Source organism: Rhamphochromis longiceps, linkage group LG17 (assembly GCF_057381845.1).
Source record: "Rhamphochromis longiceps isolate RC_006_pf linkage group LG17, R_longiceps_female_GT1.1, whole genome shotgun sequence".
In the NCBI taxonomy this organism is placed as follows: Eukaryota; Metazoa; Chordata; class Actinopteri; order Cichliformes; family Cichlidae; genus Rhamphochromis; species Rhamphochromis longiceps.
In genome coordinates, this window is record NC_140573.1 from 20,273,138 (window position 1) to 20,290,378 (window position 17,241).

A 17,241-nucleotide genomic window follows, 5' to 3' on the forward strand; every position below is an offset into this window, starting at 1 on the left:
TGACAGCAGATTACTGCTTTTTGGCGAGTGACTGAAACTCCACGTGCCGCCATGACCACCCGTTTCCCTGAACGTAAAAACGTTCGCAATTTAACATCACAAAGGTCTTTAGATTCCACACACTGGAGATTGGTTCAATATAATGAAATCCCTTGGAGGAGTTCGTCAAAGAACGGTGCCTGGAAAGAGGGGAAGATGTTGCCAAAATTGCACATTCATTTTAAAATGGCTGACTTCCTGTTGGATTTGGGATATTGCACCAAGAGACTTTTTTGTACATCTTGATATCTCCTATAAGCTTACCAGGTTTCAGAATCATACATAGAACACAGAGCAGGGGCTGTGGTTTTGAAATTTTGTAGGGGGCGCTGTGGAGCCATTTCGCGCTATTCAATGAAAATGATCACATGCCAACAAAGCCTTCATCCATTTGGAGGTGTGTGCCAAATTTCAAGCCTCTATAAACTTGCCAAGACCCTCAAAAGCCACTTCATCTTTCATGGTGAACAGCGTTGCCACCAGGGTGCGCCGTTCAGTTTAAAGTCACAATTTTTGCACTGAAGCATCACGAGGGACTGATGGTGATATTCACCGCTTTTGAGGTGGCCACGATGAACCTGTGAAAATCAGTACAACAAAATTAAAGCCATGACATTTCCTGTTGCCACTAGGTGGCGCTGTCCGTATTCCCGACAATGGGCACATCAATCTGTTCAGGGCGGGTCTGACATCATGCCTGTAAAGTCTGGTACTGATCAGACTGGATTTCATTGAGTTATACTAATTTGTTTCTTCATGGCGTGACATCAAAGTTCGCCATGCTGCTGGGGTCACACCCTTTTGCGAAAAGTCACAGTTTTCACTGTAACCCAAGACCAACTCCTTAAGGCTTTCCTGGAGAAATTTGAGGCTGCAGATGTCACCCATCACTATACTGTACCCCAAAGTGTAAAACATGACATTTCCTGTTCCCACTAGGTGGCGCTGTCCTTGATGTCAAATATGGCAGTTGAAATATGTTCAGGGGTGGAGCCTTATCATATGTGTGCTCTTTGGTCCAGATCGGAACATGTATGACAGAATGAGAGGCAATAAGATTTTCATGGCGAGTCATCAAAATTCGCCATGGCGCCACGGCCTCATAGTATTGTGAAAACTCAAAAGCTCCGCAATTTAACATGGCACAAGGGTGTAGTTGACACTGTCCAAATTTGAAGTTTATAGGACCAAATCCCAAGGAGGAGTTCGTTAAAGTACAAGGCATGGAAACGGTAAAATCAGACCCAAAATGTCACCTTCAATCCAAAATGGCTGACTTCCTGTTGGGTTTAGGACATTGCCATAATAGACTTTTTTGTTCGACTCTGAACGTTATATAGGTGTACCAACTTTCAAACATGTAGGTCATACCCATACCGGGGGCTCGCGTTTTTCATTTTTCTAGGTGGCGCTACTGAGCTAATTTTCCCTGGCCATGTCTGAGAACATTAAAATACGTAAATTTTCACCAGACCTGACGCGTGTGCAAAATTTCATGAGTTTTCGAGCATGTTTAGGCCCTCAAACGGCCAATTCATTTGCCGAAATAATAATAATAATAATAATAATAATAAACAGAGCAATTACAATAGGGCCTTCGCACTGTCAGTGCTCGGGCCCTAATAATAATAATAATAATAAACAGAGCAATTACAATAGGGCCTTCGCACTATCAGTGCTCGGGCCCTAATAATAATAATAATAATAATAATAATAATAATAATAATAAACAGAGCAATTACAATAGGGCCTTCGCACTGTCAGTGCTCGGGCCCTAATAAACAGAGCAATTACAATAGGGCCTTCGCACTGTCAGTGCTCGGGCCCTAATAAACTAAAACTGGGAAAACTAAAGCATGAGATGTACAAGGAACCGAACCACGGGGAGAATAACACACAACATGAGGGAGAACGCGACGCCGAACAGAGGGAGACGCAGACAGAAATACACAGAGGGTTAACGAGGAAAGTGGGAACACATGGGGAACACAGGTGACACTGATAATCATAACGAGACAGGGCGGGGTGAACTGAACATGACATGTACAGGCGTGAGAGTCACAAAGTAAACAGGAAGTGCACAGAGGTTCAGACAGGAGGAGAGAGAGCACGGGGAAAACACAGACATAACGGGCTGGGGAAACATGACTCAGAAAACATGGCCTAAATAAGGAACAAAATACAAACATACAAGAAAACTAAGAACACTGGGCCAACATGGCCCAGGACCATGACAAATGAGGGAGATAAAGCTACAGCCTGGGCTAGTAAAGCTGGTGCCTGAGCAGGGGACACTTCAGCCAGCCTAACCAGGGATAAAGCTAGTGCGTGAAAGGCTGGATCAGGTGGTGGATGAAGTGGTGGGCTGATGAGTAAGCAGGCTAGCTCTTCCGAGCCTCTGGAGCATGAGGGCACTGGCTGGAGAGCCTCAGCTAGGCCTCTGGGATGGTCAGGTTGGATTCGGGCTGCCCTCAGCCTGGGTGCTGGGACAGGCACGGGAGGTGGCTGGACACCAGTCACCCCCACCTGAGAAACAGAAGCGGGTGTGGAGGTAGACTGGGTCGCAGCTGCCCTCCTCCTGGGAGCTGGCACTGGTGTGGGTGTAGACTGGGCCCTAGCCATCAGAGGAGGTGAAACGGCTGAAGGGGAAGGCCGAATCTGGGCCGCCGTGCTGGTGGGAAATGGCTGAGTAACGGGTGTGGAAATAGTGACGGTGTGTGTGTGTTACTGGCAGGTTAATTGGGGATTGTTCTGGTTTTTCTGCCACCACTATTTACAGTCTTTGGAGCAGAGCAGAAAAACTCTTCCCAGTCCACGTCCTCGTCTAGGAGGGAGACTCCCCATGAATCAGAAGTGAGTCTATTGTGCGTTTTAAGTGAATAATCAGATGGCGAGTGCGAAAAACAGTCACTGGAGCTCACCATCGGGAGTGGCTGAAAGTAGTCCGTTTTATGGCGGCGTGTGCGCCGCTTTCTCCGGGAAGAGGAAGCGGCCGGGGTAAACAGCAGAGCCTCTGGTGCGGTAGCCTCCGTTGAGCCGAGGTGTGAGGCGTAGCCGCTGTGCCGTGGCGATGGTGGAGGTCCGGCGAATGAGGCGGCGGGTGTGTGAGCGAGGAGCGAAGTGGCGAGAGAGGGAGCGGCCGAAGCACGGCGTGAAACGCCCACACTCCGCGGCAGATGCTCCGGTGCATGGGAGGTAGCAGGTGGGTGAACGCGGTGTCTCCAAGGCCCGCCCAGAGCCAAGCGAGTACCCTCGAAGACGTGCTCTCGCTCCACGAAGAGCCGCTGTCTCTCCTTGAGCTTTTCCGCCCACAAGGAGAGCGCTACCTCCTGCCGCTCGTAGAGGTCCGAGTCCGCTGGGTTCCAATTGTGTCTTCGTGGCACGGGTCGTGTCATTCTGTCAGGCGTTGTGTGGAGGCGAGGAAGAAAGAACCCAAACGCAGGACTGGCAGGTAGGTGAGGTTTATTATAAGGAGTGGGTGAACGGACACTGACTGGCTGGACAACTGAATGGCGGACTGAACTGAGGGAACACACGGGAAGGACAACATAACATCAATGACACGACAGTGAACGAGTAGAAACAGAGGGCTTAAATACACAGACTGATGAGGATGATAATGAGAGACCGGTGAGTACACAGCTGAACATAATCTGGCTAATGACACAAGACAAGCAGGAAAAGCAGGAAGTGAGCACATGGAAGTGGCAAAATAAACTGAACATGAACAAAACTGAAAACACTGGGTCACCGACCCAGGAACCCTGACAATGTCCAGGAGATATTTTATTAGATTCAGGTCAGGCAACCGTGGGGGTCAGCCAGTTCCTCCAGTAATAGTTGCATACCCTGGGCACATGCGGTTGGACATTGTTGTAGACCAGGAGGAACCCAGCAGCCATTGCACCAGCATCATTCATGGTGCTGGGCAAGAAGCACAGATCCCACTAGAGGATGTCAGGCCGTCAGGTCACCCTCATAAAGTCTGTTTCTAATTTTTTGGTTAGAGACAATTGTTTGGTAAGGACATTCTACGGCTCTGTTTAACTTACTCCTAGATTAATTGCCTGTCTGCTGGACCTTCATACACTTGAGACTGTGCTGGGAGACTAAGCAACCCTTATGGCAATGGGATGTAATAATGTGCCATTTTGGAAAAGTTGGACTACCTGCAGCCCATGTTTGAGTCAATAGTCTGTGCTTTTGAATGTGATGCAATCAGGAAGTTACAAGTGAGCACTTCTTAAATCCTCTCTTAATCACAGTGGCCTGACTGCTCAGCCTAGTTTCATGGCAAAACCCAAAACTGTCTCAAAAGCTGCCATGAAAAAAAACAAACAACAAAAAACATTTTATGTCCATGAATGACAAGGGTTTTGGGGGGGGGGGGTTTAGTTTGTTTATGCTTTGTTTGTGTTTCCAGAGATCAACACCACATACACATCACATCATCTGCAGAATCTAGCTGTGTGTCTGCGAAGAGTGATTGGTCCAAAGAGCATAATCCAGACTTCAGTGAAGAACCCGCAACCTTAGACAAAAAGTAAGAGACTGTTTCTGCTGAACTGAGTAATTATATTTATATAATTATATTTATATTTTAATTATATTTATATTTCTGACTTTACTGTGTATTTTTCTGGTCAGAATATTTTTTCCTTCATGTCCACAGAGAGAAGAGTCATGTTAGTGTGGAGGAGCAGCTGTCCTACTGTGCTTTGTGTCAGGACATCCTGAAGGATCCAGTCTCTACCAATTGTAGACACTGGTTCTGCAGACAAGGGAGAGACTCCTTGTGTCCACAGTTTGGATGCAGGTCCAGACTGCAGACCGCCAGTCAGAGAGGTTGTGCTCAAAGTACGACTGAACATCTAAAGCCTGGACTTCTTATTGTGATGGGTATTAAAGAGTTTTCTATCTATTTAGCATTATTGTTTTTCTTTCTTTTAGCAGATGTTGGTCTGCAGGAGGTATTAGATGAACATAAAATCAGTCTAAGGAGGAGATGTGAACATGTGACTGAAGGAAGTGATGAAACAGGAAGTGGGACTCTGCTCAACAGGATCTACACTGAACTTTACATCACAGAGGGACAGAGTGAAGAAGTTCATACCCAACATGAGGTGAGGCAGCTGGAGACAGCTTCCAAGACCATCAATGACACTCCAATCAGGTGCCAGGACATCTTTAAAGCTTTGGCTGACCAACAGAGACCCATTAGAGTTGTTCTAACAAATGGCATTGCCGGCATTGGAAAAACCTTCTCAGTACAGAAGTTCACTCTGGACTGGGGAGAAGGTTTGGAGAACCAAGACATCAGTGTGGTGATTCTGCTTTCATTCAGGGAGCTGAACGTGATCACAGATGAGCAGTACAGTCTTCTAGAGCTGCTCCATGTTTTCCATCCAGCATTACAGAAGGTCACAGCAGAGAAGCTCGCTGTCTGTAAACTTTTGTTCATATTTGACGGCCTGGATGAAACCAGACTTTCATTGGATTTCACCAACAGGAAGCTTGTGTCTAATGTCACACAGAAGTCATCAGTCAGCGAGCTGCTGACAAACCTCATCGAGGGGAATCTGCTTCCCTTGGCTCTCGTCTGGATAACTTCCCGACCTGCAGCATCCAGTCAGATCCCTACTATATGTGTTGACAGGGTAACAGAAGTACGAGGTTTCACTGACGCCCAGAAGGAGGAGTACTTCACGAGCAGATTCAGTGATGAAGAGCTGTCCAGCAGAATCATCTCCCACATGAAGACATCCAGGAGCCTCCACATCATGTGTAGAATCCCTGTGTTCTGCTGGATCACTGCTACGGTTCTGGAGCACATGTTGACTACAGAGGAGAGAGGAGAGCTGCCCAAGACCCTGACTGACATGTACTCACACTTCCTGCTCGTTCAGACAAAGAGAAAGAAGCACAAATACCACGAGGGACATGAGACGAGTCCACAGGAGCTGATGCAGGCTGACAGGGATGTTCTCCTGAAGCTGGGGCGGCTGGCCTTTGAACATCTGGAGAAAGGAAACATCCTATTTTACCAAGAAGACCTGGAGCAGTGTGGTCTGAATGTCACAGAGGCCTCAGTGTACTCAGGCATTTGTACAGAGATCTTAAAAAGAGAGTGTGCGATCTTCAAGAAACCAGTCTACTGCTTTGTTCATCTGAGCATTCAGGAGTTTCTGGCTGCTGTCTACATGTTCCACTGTTACAGCAACAGGAAGGAAGAGGTGCTGGAGAAGTTTCTGAGGAATGATTTTCCAGATTTATTTACTGATGATTTTGATGATGGTATGCCCATCTATTTTCAAGAGGACTTTCTTTCCACTGTCATGCAGAAATCTCTCCAAAGTAAGAATGGCCAACTGGATCTATTTGTCCGCTTTCTTCATGGCCTGTCACTAGACTACAACCAGAGACTCTTAGGAGGTCTGCTCAATAAGATGGAGTACAGTCCAGAAATTATCCAGAGAGTCATCAATAATCTGAAGAAGATGAAGAGTGATAAAATCTCTCCTGATAGAAGTATCAACATCTTTCATTGTTTGATGGAGATGAATGACTTCTCAGTACATCAGGAGATCCAAGAGTTCCTGAAATCAGAAAACAGATCAGAGAAGGAACTATCTGACATCCATTGCTCAGCTCTGGCCTACATGCTCCAGATGTCAGAGGAGGTTCTGGATGACCTGGACCTGAATAAGTATAATACATCAAAGGAGGGACAACGAAGACTTATTCCAGCTATAAGAAACTGCAGAAAGGCACGGTAAGACCAGATATAGTTATCATCAAAAAATAATTTGTGCTCAAATCTATGTTCTAAAGTACCGATTACATGAGAGAAAGACTCATCCTGCAGAAATTGACAAGATCTTTTGACAGTACTTTTCTAGCTTCTCATGGTCATTCTGTCTGATTTCCTGCCTGCTAGAATAGCCACATTGCCACTGTCAGTCTTACATTGTCTGACCTACTTGCATCTCTGAGTAGTTCATGGTGGCCTATCTCATACCCAGGCGCTTGCAAAAGAGTTCATTATGGAAAATTCCCAGCATGAGATGATAGAAGAATAACAAAGTGATGGTTCAGGGCCACCTCATCCAGCCCTTGCAATACAAAAAGTACATTTTAAAGGCTAGTCTTAAAAGTAGAGAGGATCTCTGTCTTTCAAATTCAAATTATAGTTAGCTACCACAAGCGGAATAAGTAACTGATTTTAAGTAATGGTTCAGTTACAGCAATTTTAAATTGTGCTAATATTGAATCTGATGATGTTCAGTTAGTTTAATTTTAGTTTAATTTCTATACTGTTTGGACAACAGACTCTAAATGTTCCACTTATGTAGATGAAGCTGGAAATTTTTCAAGTGTTTCTCATCAAATGGAGGAAAACTCATTTGTCCACTTTATAACATGTGTGGTGATATATTTTCCATCACAGGCTTTCTAGCTGTGAACTCTCAGAAAGTCACTGTGAAATTGTCGCATCAGCTCTGAAGTCCAGTCCCTCCCATCTAACAGGGCTGGACCTGAGTGGAGCCAAACTCCCTGATTCAGCTTTGAAGCAGCTGTTTACTGGCCTAGAGAGTGCAAACTGTAGGCTGGAGACTCTAAGGTCAGTTCATCAAGACTGTTTTTTATTTTGAACATATTGTAATAATTTGAATGTCAATATTCAATTTAATTTCAATTCTGTTTTATTCACATAGTGCCAGATCACAACAATAGTGAACTCAAGCTGCTTTACATTAAAATATGAAGACCCATAGAGTCATCACAATATGTGTTTCATTCCCACTGAATGAAAAACTTGAAAACATGTTCCTATGATTTTTAGGCCCACATACAATAACCACAGTTTTATCTTAATTTAGAAGCAGTAAATTGGAGGTGATCCAGGTCCTTATACCTTTACATTTCTTCAGTTTAATTAATTGGTGTGTTTGTCTGTTTTTGTTGACAGATAGACAGATAAAGTTGAGTATCACCCCAACATAGCAATGCAAATGTATTCTATGCCTTCTAATAATACTGCCTAAGGGAAGAATGCATAATGCAAATACATTTGGTCCCATCACAGAACCAGGAGGAGCTCCATAATTAATGCCAATTATATGAGCCTTGAGGTTTGGGTGTCCAGGACTTGAATTTTAGTGGATGTAGGTGCATAGGTGCATAATTGAATTGAGTTTTGCAATTCCAGGACACACACACACATACACACACAAAAAATGACAAGAGACAGCTGAAGACCACTTGTTCCTGTAGCAGATGTGAAATACCTTCAAAATTGGCTCATCATGTGTGTTTTTTTTCTTGGTGTTTACTAGGGATGGGTATCGTTTAGGTTTTATCCGATACCGGTGCCAAATCGGTACTTTTGAAACGGTGCCGGTGCTCAAACCGGTGCTTAAAGAATGGAGAACACAAAATTGGTCCATAAACCTCTCATTTTCAGCTGTTTTTTGTAAAAAGATAACAATGTTAGCTTTTTCTGCAGCTATAGGGCATATATGGTATCGCTCTTGGCTGGAAGCAGTGCTTAAACAATGGAAAAAACACAAACTTTGTCCTAAACCTCTCATGTTTAACTGTTTTCCACTTTTTCTTTGGTCATTTTAGCCTTTTTGGCCAGGGTGAAGGGAGTATCTGCCATCAAACAAGAGGACAGCCGCATGTAGCTATGATGATGTTTGCTAGTTCACCTTACATGCATTAATGTAATAACGTGGTTAGCCTACTCAACGTAAATTACACACGAACAACATTAAGCTACTCATGCAGAGAAGAACGGCTGCTGCCATCATCATCCGTCATCATTTCTGCTACACTGGCAGGGCTAGGGGCCAGGACTCTCCTCTTCGTGTTTTTGGGGGATGTTGCATAACAGGCAACCCACCCACAGTAGATGTGCTCAGTGTGAGGTCTCGCAGCAAGCTATCAAATACGGCGTATTTCTGGGCTTTTAAAAAAACCGCTATGCGTCGCCAGGTGTTTCATCGGATTTGAGGTGTTACCTCCTTTGACAGTATCACAGTATCAGCTTAAAGCACTTGTTGCAGGCTGCTGAGTTTGCATATTTTGCTGTGAAGTACAGCCAGACTTTTGACCGCTTCGCCTTGGACATTTTTAATCTGTAGCTCTGCTCTAAAAGAACGTACGTACCTGGGCCCGCCTACTATCCTCGGAAACGTAAAATGATTGGCTAGAAGTGTATCACAGCTCAGGAAAAAAAAGCACCAAAATAAAGCACCAAAATGTGCGCTGCTTTTCGGTCTGGTTGCTACCGTTTATGTCAGAACCGGTGCCATCATGGCACCGGACACCGGTACCCATCCCTAGTGTTTACACAGCGTTTTGCTTCTGAGCTGCAGTGGAGGCATAGTAACTGTGTTGATATGAACAGGTTATTGAATACTATACTGACATTTAGATGATGTGTGTAGAAGTCTGACATGACGATAATTATACACAATGATAGAACTAACAACACAGACCAAGTCACTACTCGTTTTAGAGATAGGTTTGTTCATCAGCACGTACTAATGTTGAGATGCACATTTAACACTTAAACACATCTGATTGGATTATAAATAATTCTTTATTCAGTTTATGGGATTGCAGTTTGTCAGACGTCAGCTGTGCTGCTTTGGTGTCCGCTCTCAAGTCCAACCACTCCCATCTGAAATATTTGGACTTGAGTCTCAACAAGCTGCAAGATTCAGGAGTGAAACACTTATGTGATTTTCTTCAGAGTCCACACTGCAGATTGGAGACTCTGAGGTCAGTTTACTTACCTCTCTCTCACTCACCCTTTCGCTCCCAATATATGATCTGAAAAAATTTTCTTTTCACAATGTATTCTAATATATTTTGAGGATGTCCGGTGAAATGCTAGCATTTATTTTATTTAATTCAGTGCAACATCACAGTAGTGTCTGATAATTTCATCATCATCATCATCATCATCATCATCATCATCATCATCATCATCGTTTATTTATATAGCACTTTTAAAACACACAAGGCTGACCAAAGTGCTGAACAACAGAAACATAATAGATACCATAAGAATAATAAATACGATAAAATAATAAACATAGCAAAAACAATAAGATACAAGTCAGTCAACCACTGAATCAAAAGCCAGTGAATGAAAATGCGTTTTCAATCTGGATTTAAAAGCCATCACTGATGTCGATTGCCTAATGTGAAGAGGAAGATTATTCCAAAGCTTAGGAGCCACAATAGAGAACGCTCGGTCTCCTCTCAGTTTCAACCGTGGTTTGGGGACTGAGAGCAACAGCTGCTCAGCTGACCGGAGCGAACGAGTGGGGACATAGGGCTTCAGCAAATCAGACAGATTGCCAGACCATTTAAAGATTTAAAAACCAATAAAAGAACTTTAAAATGAATCCTAAATTCAATTGGAAGCCAGTGCAGGGAGGCCAGAACCGGAGTAATGTGCTCAAATTTCCTTTTACCAGATAAAAACCGTGCCGCAGCATTCTGTACTAGTTGCAGGCATGTCAGAGTGCCCGGTCCAACCCCTATTAAAAGGGAGTTACAATAATCCAAGCATGAGGTTATAAAAGCGTGGATAACAGTCTCCAAGTCACGCCTTGAAAGAAAAGGTTTAACCTTCGACAGACGCCTGAGTTGATAGAATGACGATTTCACCACCCCATTCATGTGGCCATCAAGGGTAAGTGCAGAGTCGATTTTTAACCCAAGATTGGTAATTGAGCTCTTCAGGTGAGGGGTCAGAGCAGCAAGGTCAACATCAGGGATAGCAGAGGAACGATTCGGGCCAAACAGAATTACTTCCGTTTTACGTTCGTTAAAATTTAAAAAGTTTTGAGCCATCCATGACTTAACATCACTAAGGCAATCAAGCAGGAGTCTAATTTGGGAGCTATCAGAATGACTGAAAGGAAAATAAAGCTGGCAATCATCAGCATATAGATGAAATGAAACTTTATGTTTACAAAAGATCGCACCCAGTGGCAGGAGATACAATGAAAACAGTAATGGTCCAAGAATAGATCCCTGTGGTACACCCCATGGTAGAGGGGCCACAGAGGATGATGACGAGCCCAACTTAACACAGAAGCTCCTGTTTTTTTTGTTTGTTTGTTTTTTTTTTCTCCATACAGGTGACCCAGGAGTTCTTTTTTTTTTTTTCTCTCTCTCTTCCCCCCCCTTCTCACCGTCTCTTCTCCCCTTTGGTTTTCTTTCTTTCTCTCCCCCTCTTTCTCTCATTCATTCCCCCTGTCCTATTTATTAAAAAAAAAAAAATGACAAAGGATGAACTGAAGCTCTGCCATCACGTAATGTCGCATACTGCTGTTTCTGATGTCATTTAAAAAAAAAAAAAAAAAAAAAGAAGCTCCTGTTTGAGAGGTATGATTTTATCCACAGGAGTGCAAAGCCAGAAATGCCCACACAATGCTGTAAACGAGAGATCAGCAGGTCATGATCCACTGTGTCAAATGCAGCAGTCATATCTAGTAGTATAAGCACTACGTGTTTACCACAGTCCGTCGCTACCAGAATATCGTTCATAACCTTTATGAGAGCTGTCTCTGTGCTATGAAACGTCCTAAAGCCGGACTGAAAAACTTCAAACATATGAGAGTTGTTTGGATAATCCATCAGCTGAGTGTGAACAACCTTTTCCAAGATCTTACTCAGAAAAGGAAGTTTAGAGATGGGTTTAAAATTTGACATTACTGAAATATCTGAGCCTGGCTTCTTAAGTAAGGGATGAATAACTGCATGCTTAAACTCACTTGGTACTTGACCTGACAAGAGGCTGGTATTGATTATGTTTAAAATATGTGGTCCAACAGTAGGAAACACCTCTTTCAGAAAACGCGGTGGAACGACATCATTCAGAGAACCACATGGTTTAGCACTTAACACAAGCTTCTCTAGTTCAGGTAGAACAATCGGTTGGAAAGCAATAAGCAAATTTAAACAGGGAACATGCACAGCCGGGCCAACAGAAGATAAAGTGGAGGGTCTCAAACTGGCAACCTTATCCACAAAGAAATTAAGAAACCTATTACACGTAACCTCTGAAGATTGCAAAAGAACATGATCCTCTGCATTCAGTACAGAATTAATGGTATTATACAGAACACAAGGGTTATGTGAATTAACAGCAATAAGTTGTGAAAAATAGGAGTTTTTGGCGGTCTTTACTGCCCTCTGATAAGCTTTCCAACTCGTCTTAAGAGCTTCCAGAGAAACGCACAGCCTGTCCTTTTTCCATCGTCTTTCACATCTCCTACATTCTCTTCTAATGGCTCGAGTAAAATCGGTTAGCCAAGGGCTGGCCTTGGGTTTACACTGCCTGAGTCTTAGAGGTGCAACAACATCAAGGGCAGATTTACAAACAGAGCCCAGATGAGAGAGTAATCCATCTACGGAGGACGACTCAGAGGGACTGGACACAAGTTGTTCAAATAGTGTTGAAAAATCCTCAGCAGTATCTGAGCCGAAGGTACGATAGCATTGCATAGGTGCAACCCGTTTAACAACAGGACTAAGAGGAACAACGTCAAATAAAATGGGCATATGGTCAGAGAATACAGCATCCTCCACATGTAAGTTACAGACAGATAACCCATATGATAACACCAAATCCAATGTGTGACCACGTTCTTGAGTGGCACCTTTAACAGATTGAACAAGATTAAAAGAATTCACCAGGTCCATGAATTCCTTAGCCAGGGGCTTCCCTGGGCAACAGACGTGTATATTAAAATCACCGAGTAGCAGGACCTGGTCATACCGGGATGCACAGTCAGCGAGAAACTCCGAAAACTCAGATAAAAACTCCTTGTTATATTTAGGAGGCCGATAAACTATTGCACACAGCAATGAAGGCGAGTGGCCAAGTTCACACAGGCAAAGTTCAAAGCTGGTGTGGCGTGTCCATGAGGATAGTTGCTTAAACTCAAAGTGTGATTTAAAAACAACAGCTAACCCCCCGCCATGACCAGAAGCTCTCGGAGCGCTAAAATAAGCACAGCTGGCGGGCAGCAGTTCAGAAAAAATGCTTAACTCACCGGGTGAACTCCAGGTTTCAGTCAAACAGAGGAAATCCAATGCATGGGAAGAAAAGAAATCCTTCAGGATGAAGGTCTTATTCGCCACCGATCTGGCATTTATTAAACCCAACCTGAGGGGAGCTGGTTCGGAGACCTCCGCGGCAGTGACAACCAGATCCACCAATCAAAGGTTTGATCGGTCCATTCCCCTCCAACACAGATGCCGAAGAGGGAATGATTTAACAGGGCTGCTCCCGATAGAGCCGACAACGGAGACCAACCAGGAATCCACAGGATCCAGTGTACGCGATGGTACCAAGAGTCGTGGAAAAGATTGACGAACAGAGCGTAGATCGTGAGGAAGCTAAGAAATCTGGATTCTCAGCTTAACAAGGCGACCTCCACGGGTACCCCGTCTCCTGCGTCATTTCCGCATATCTGGTGGCAGTGGTAGGGGATGCCAGCGCAATGGTACTGTTTCCAGGTAGGGAGGCAGAAAACCCTGGCTATCTTTACCAAACCAAACTGAAACTTTGGTGGATAAGCCGCTTTCCAATAAAGTCTGGCGATCATACGACAGTGTTGAACTGACATGTTGCACAACATTCGCTAAAAACAATACAATCAAACAAATAAAAAGGAGCGGTTGACGGCATGCCAAACACACAGGCGCCATCTTAAAACACATCCCCCATTAACACTGATTGATCAGCACACACACACACACACACACACACACACACACACACACACACACACACACACACACTGACCTGTAAAAGCTGAGTTGACCATTTTTTTTTTTTTTTTTTTTTTTTTTTTGCTAGCTTTATGGTGTTTGTTCCCTTACGTGTCTTTTCTGTCTTAGTCTTGTCTCTGTGTTTTGTCCTTAGTATCTCATTTGTAAAGTCGGTCTGGTCTGGTCCATGCTTGTTTACCTTTCTGTTCTTGTGTCAAGTTTGTAGGGTTGTGTCTGTGTCTCCATGTTAGTTATTTCCTGTTTTATTTTGACAGTTTTTTTTGTCCCTTTTTTAAAATTCAGTTTTACTTCCAGTGTCTTCTGATTGATCCCAATTGTCCTGCCACCTATTTCATCCTCCCTCATTATCTCGTGTCTCCCTCAGTTTATTGTCGTGTCCTCCTTCATGCTGTGTGCCTTGTGTGTTCGAATTTCCTCGGCTCTTGCCTTGCCCCAGTTTTGTATTTTGGTATTTTGTTCCTTTGAGTTCCAGCAATACAGCTGCCTATGTATTTGAACCGTGTCCCCTGTGTCCTATATACTGGGTCCAAAATTTGAAGCACAGTACTTCATGACACCACAAACTGATAATCAGTTAATCAAACGTATTTGATTAGAAGCATGTGACTTCTGCTCACCCTCTTCAATTTTTCGTCAGCAGTGATAACATACTTAGAGTGTTTTCACATCTATGCACCATACATTTGGTAATTTAATAATTACAGAGTTTTGGGAGGATTCTTATACAATAGCCACTTACAACTGGGCATACAGGTTATAGGTTGACTCAGGAGATCTGATTAGATTATAAATGATTTTATTTATATGTTTTACTTTTTATTCAGATTGTATCGTTGCGGTTTGTCAGTGATCAGCTGTGCTGCTCTGGTCTCTGCTCTCAAGTCCAACCCCTCTCATATGAAACATCTTGACCTGAGCTACAACAAGTTGCAGAATTTAGATGTGCAGCAGCTGTTGGGGCTTCTGAAGAGTCCACAGTGTAGACTGGATCTTAGGATCTGAGGTCAGTAAAAGGTTGGAGTGGTGCTCCAGTAATATTTTCCTAAACAGAGTTTTATGAAAGCAAAGACCCAGTGTTTCCTGCAAACCTGAAGCCTCCAATATATCCACTATCCTCTGCACATGTCCAAGCCATTGCTTGTTTTTTCAACACTATACAACTTGTCAGTTTCATCTCTGTCACAGTTCTGGAATCACTCTGACTAAAGCCTGCAAATCAGTGGCTCTTATTTCAGAGAACCAAAATTGCATTTAGTAACCATTTAATACTCATAGAGAGCACAAGTTCTGCCAAGTTCCAGGAAACATATTTATACATCTGTCTTGTCAGTGCTTTCAGTTCAGTAACAGCATCCATGTTTATTAGTCAGCTGATATTTCAGAATCAGATATGTTTATAAACTAGGGCTGTCAACGTTAACGCATCATCACGGTTAATGAGCTTAAAATTTTAACATGTTTAACCTATCTGGAGTGCAGAATGGACAAACTTTGGAGAAACTGCCCGAAATGCATTGACAGAGACATTTCAGGGATTTTGAGTTATTCCAGATGGGTTAATTGTGTTAAATATTTTAATCACGTTAATCGTGATGACGGATTAATCCGCATTAATGTTGACAGCCCTATTATGAACACATGAAGACTCTGTTTTAGTGGAACAACAGGAAATGGTCCACTCTTGCTCTGAACATTAATCAGGTCCCTGCTTCATATTGGACATTCTGCATTACTGACAGACAGGAGATGGTGATGACTGTCAATATCTGTAAACAATCAGTTAGAAAATATGTTGTTTTTTTCTGCAGAGTGAAGTCATTTTGGTAAACAAGACAGCGTGTGTGCCAAGAGAGGATAAGCTGTGTCTTGATGATGTTGAAGTAGCATTGCTCTGACTGGGCCATGTTACTGGGAGGTTGAGTGGAGAGCAGAGCTTCATCCAGAAGTGACTGACAGAGGAGTCATCACCTCACAGAAGCTGTTTCTTTCAGGTGAACATAGATAATCCATCACTAAAGTGTTTCAGGAGTCTCGTGATTTATTTCCACTGTGGACTTGAATGACATCTGCAGATTTGATGCTAAAAATCTCTGCAAGTGTGAGCATTTAGCTTACTAAGTTCAGTCCAACATGACTGAACTTCCTTTTAACATTCAGAGCTGAAAAGGAAGCTGGCTACACTACACAGCTCCTCCCCGACTCCTCTCCTGCTTTCTGCACTGGATGTGCTGTCTTACTGACTGACGGCTGATGAAGAGTCCCTATGGAAACACTTGATTCACATATCAATTCTGTTATAGTGGAAGGACTCATTCTTCAGTGTCTGACAGATGAATGGGACGATGTGCAGATGATTTTCAGTGCTGCAGAGTGAACTGCTCTGTGAACAACTCCACTGTCAGACATGATGTAGAGTCCAGCATCACCCCTGTGTGTCCCTCTGGATCATTAGTGTATTTGAACTGTTCTGTCCTTGTACACACAGAGAGTCCTCCACCCCTTCTGTTTCACACTCACGCACCTACTCAATCTGTATTTTATTTCATCTTTTTATTCACGGATATTCTGCAGCCAGAATTAAACTACAGATCATGTCTGCTTAGGACATTTACAGAACAGCATTTACAACCATGTATACAGTGCAGAGGCAGCTTAGTTGGCTGTCAACCCTTGCAAAGTGTCTGCTTATCACTGTTTCTTTATGTTGTAATGTCACCCTGTGGAATGATTGAGAACTGCAGTTAATGTTCAATTTATATCTCATGCGGGCACTCTCCATGTGCAATGACCATTCTTTAATCAGAACAGGGTTATATTTGTGTCCCCCTATGACGGGAATAAGAGGCTTTTATCTAGGCTTTTAAGGTATGGACATTGAGGCTGTGGACAGCTACAGGTACCTTGGTGTTCATCTGAACAACAAACTGGACTGGACTCATAATTCAGACGCCCTCTACAGGTAAGGGCAGAGCAGGCTGTACCTGCTGCGGAGACTCAGGTCTTTTGGAGTGAAGAGCCCACTCCTGAAGACCTTCTATGACTCTGTGGTGGCCTCAGCCATCTTTTATGGTGTGGTCTGCTGGGGTGGCAACATCTCTGCTGGGATAGGAAGAGACTGAACTGGCTGATCTGCAGGGCCAGCTCTGTTCTAGGATGCGCTCTGGACCCAGTGGAGGTGGTGAGTGACAGGAGAATGGTGGCTAAGCTGTCATTCCTGTTGGACAACCTCTCCCACCCCATGCTGGAGACTCTGACAGTACTGAGGAGCTCCTTCAGTGGCAGGCTGCTGCACCCACGGTGTGGGACGGAGAGATTTTGCAGGTCTTTCCTCCCCACTGCTGTCAGACTCCACAACAAAGACTTTTGCTGCTGATCAAA

The 17,241-nt window shown here is 43.7% G+C and overlaps 1 protein-coding gene across 1 annotated transcript in view; it reads left to right on the top strand.

Annotated features, from left to right (window-relative positions):
- The window catches only part of LOC146649623 (protein NLRC3-like), a 32,566-nt gene extending 17,701 nt beyond the window's left edge, over window positions 1-14,865 (top strand). The window contains exons 2-6 of the mRNA XM_085387719.1: window positions 4,712-4,896; window positions 4,993-6,811; window positions 7,487-7,660; window positions 9,655-9,828; window positions 14,688-14,865. Of these exons, the coding sequence (XP_085243845.1) occupies window positions 4,712-4,896; window positions 4,993-6,811; window positions 7,487-7,660; window positions 9,655-9,828; window positions 14,688-14,865 (2,530 nt within the window). The remainder of the gene's footprint in view (window positions 1-4,711; window positions 4,897-4,992; window positions 6,812-7,486; window positions 7,661-9,654; window positions 9,829-14,687) is intronic.
- Window positions 14,866-17,241: the final 2,376 nt, after the last annotated feature.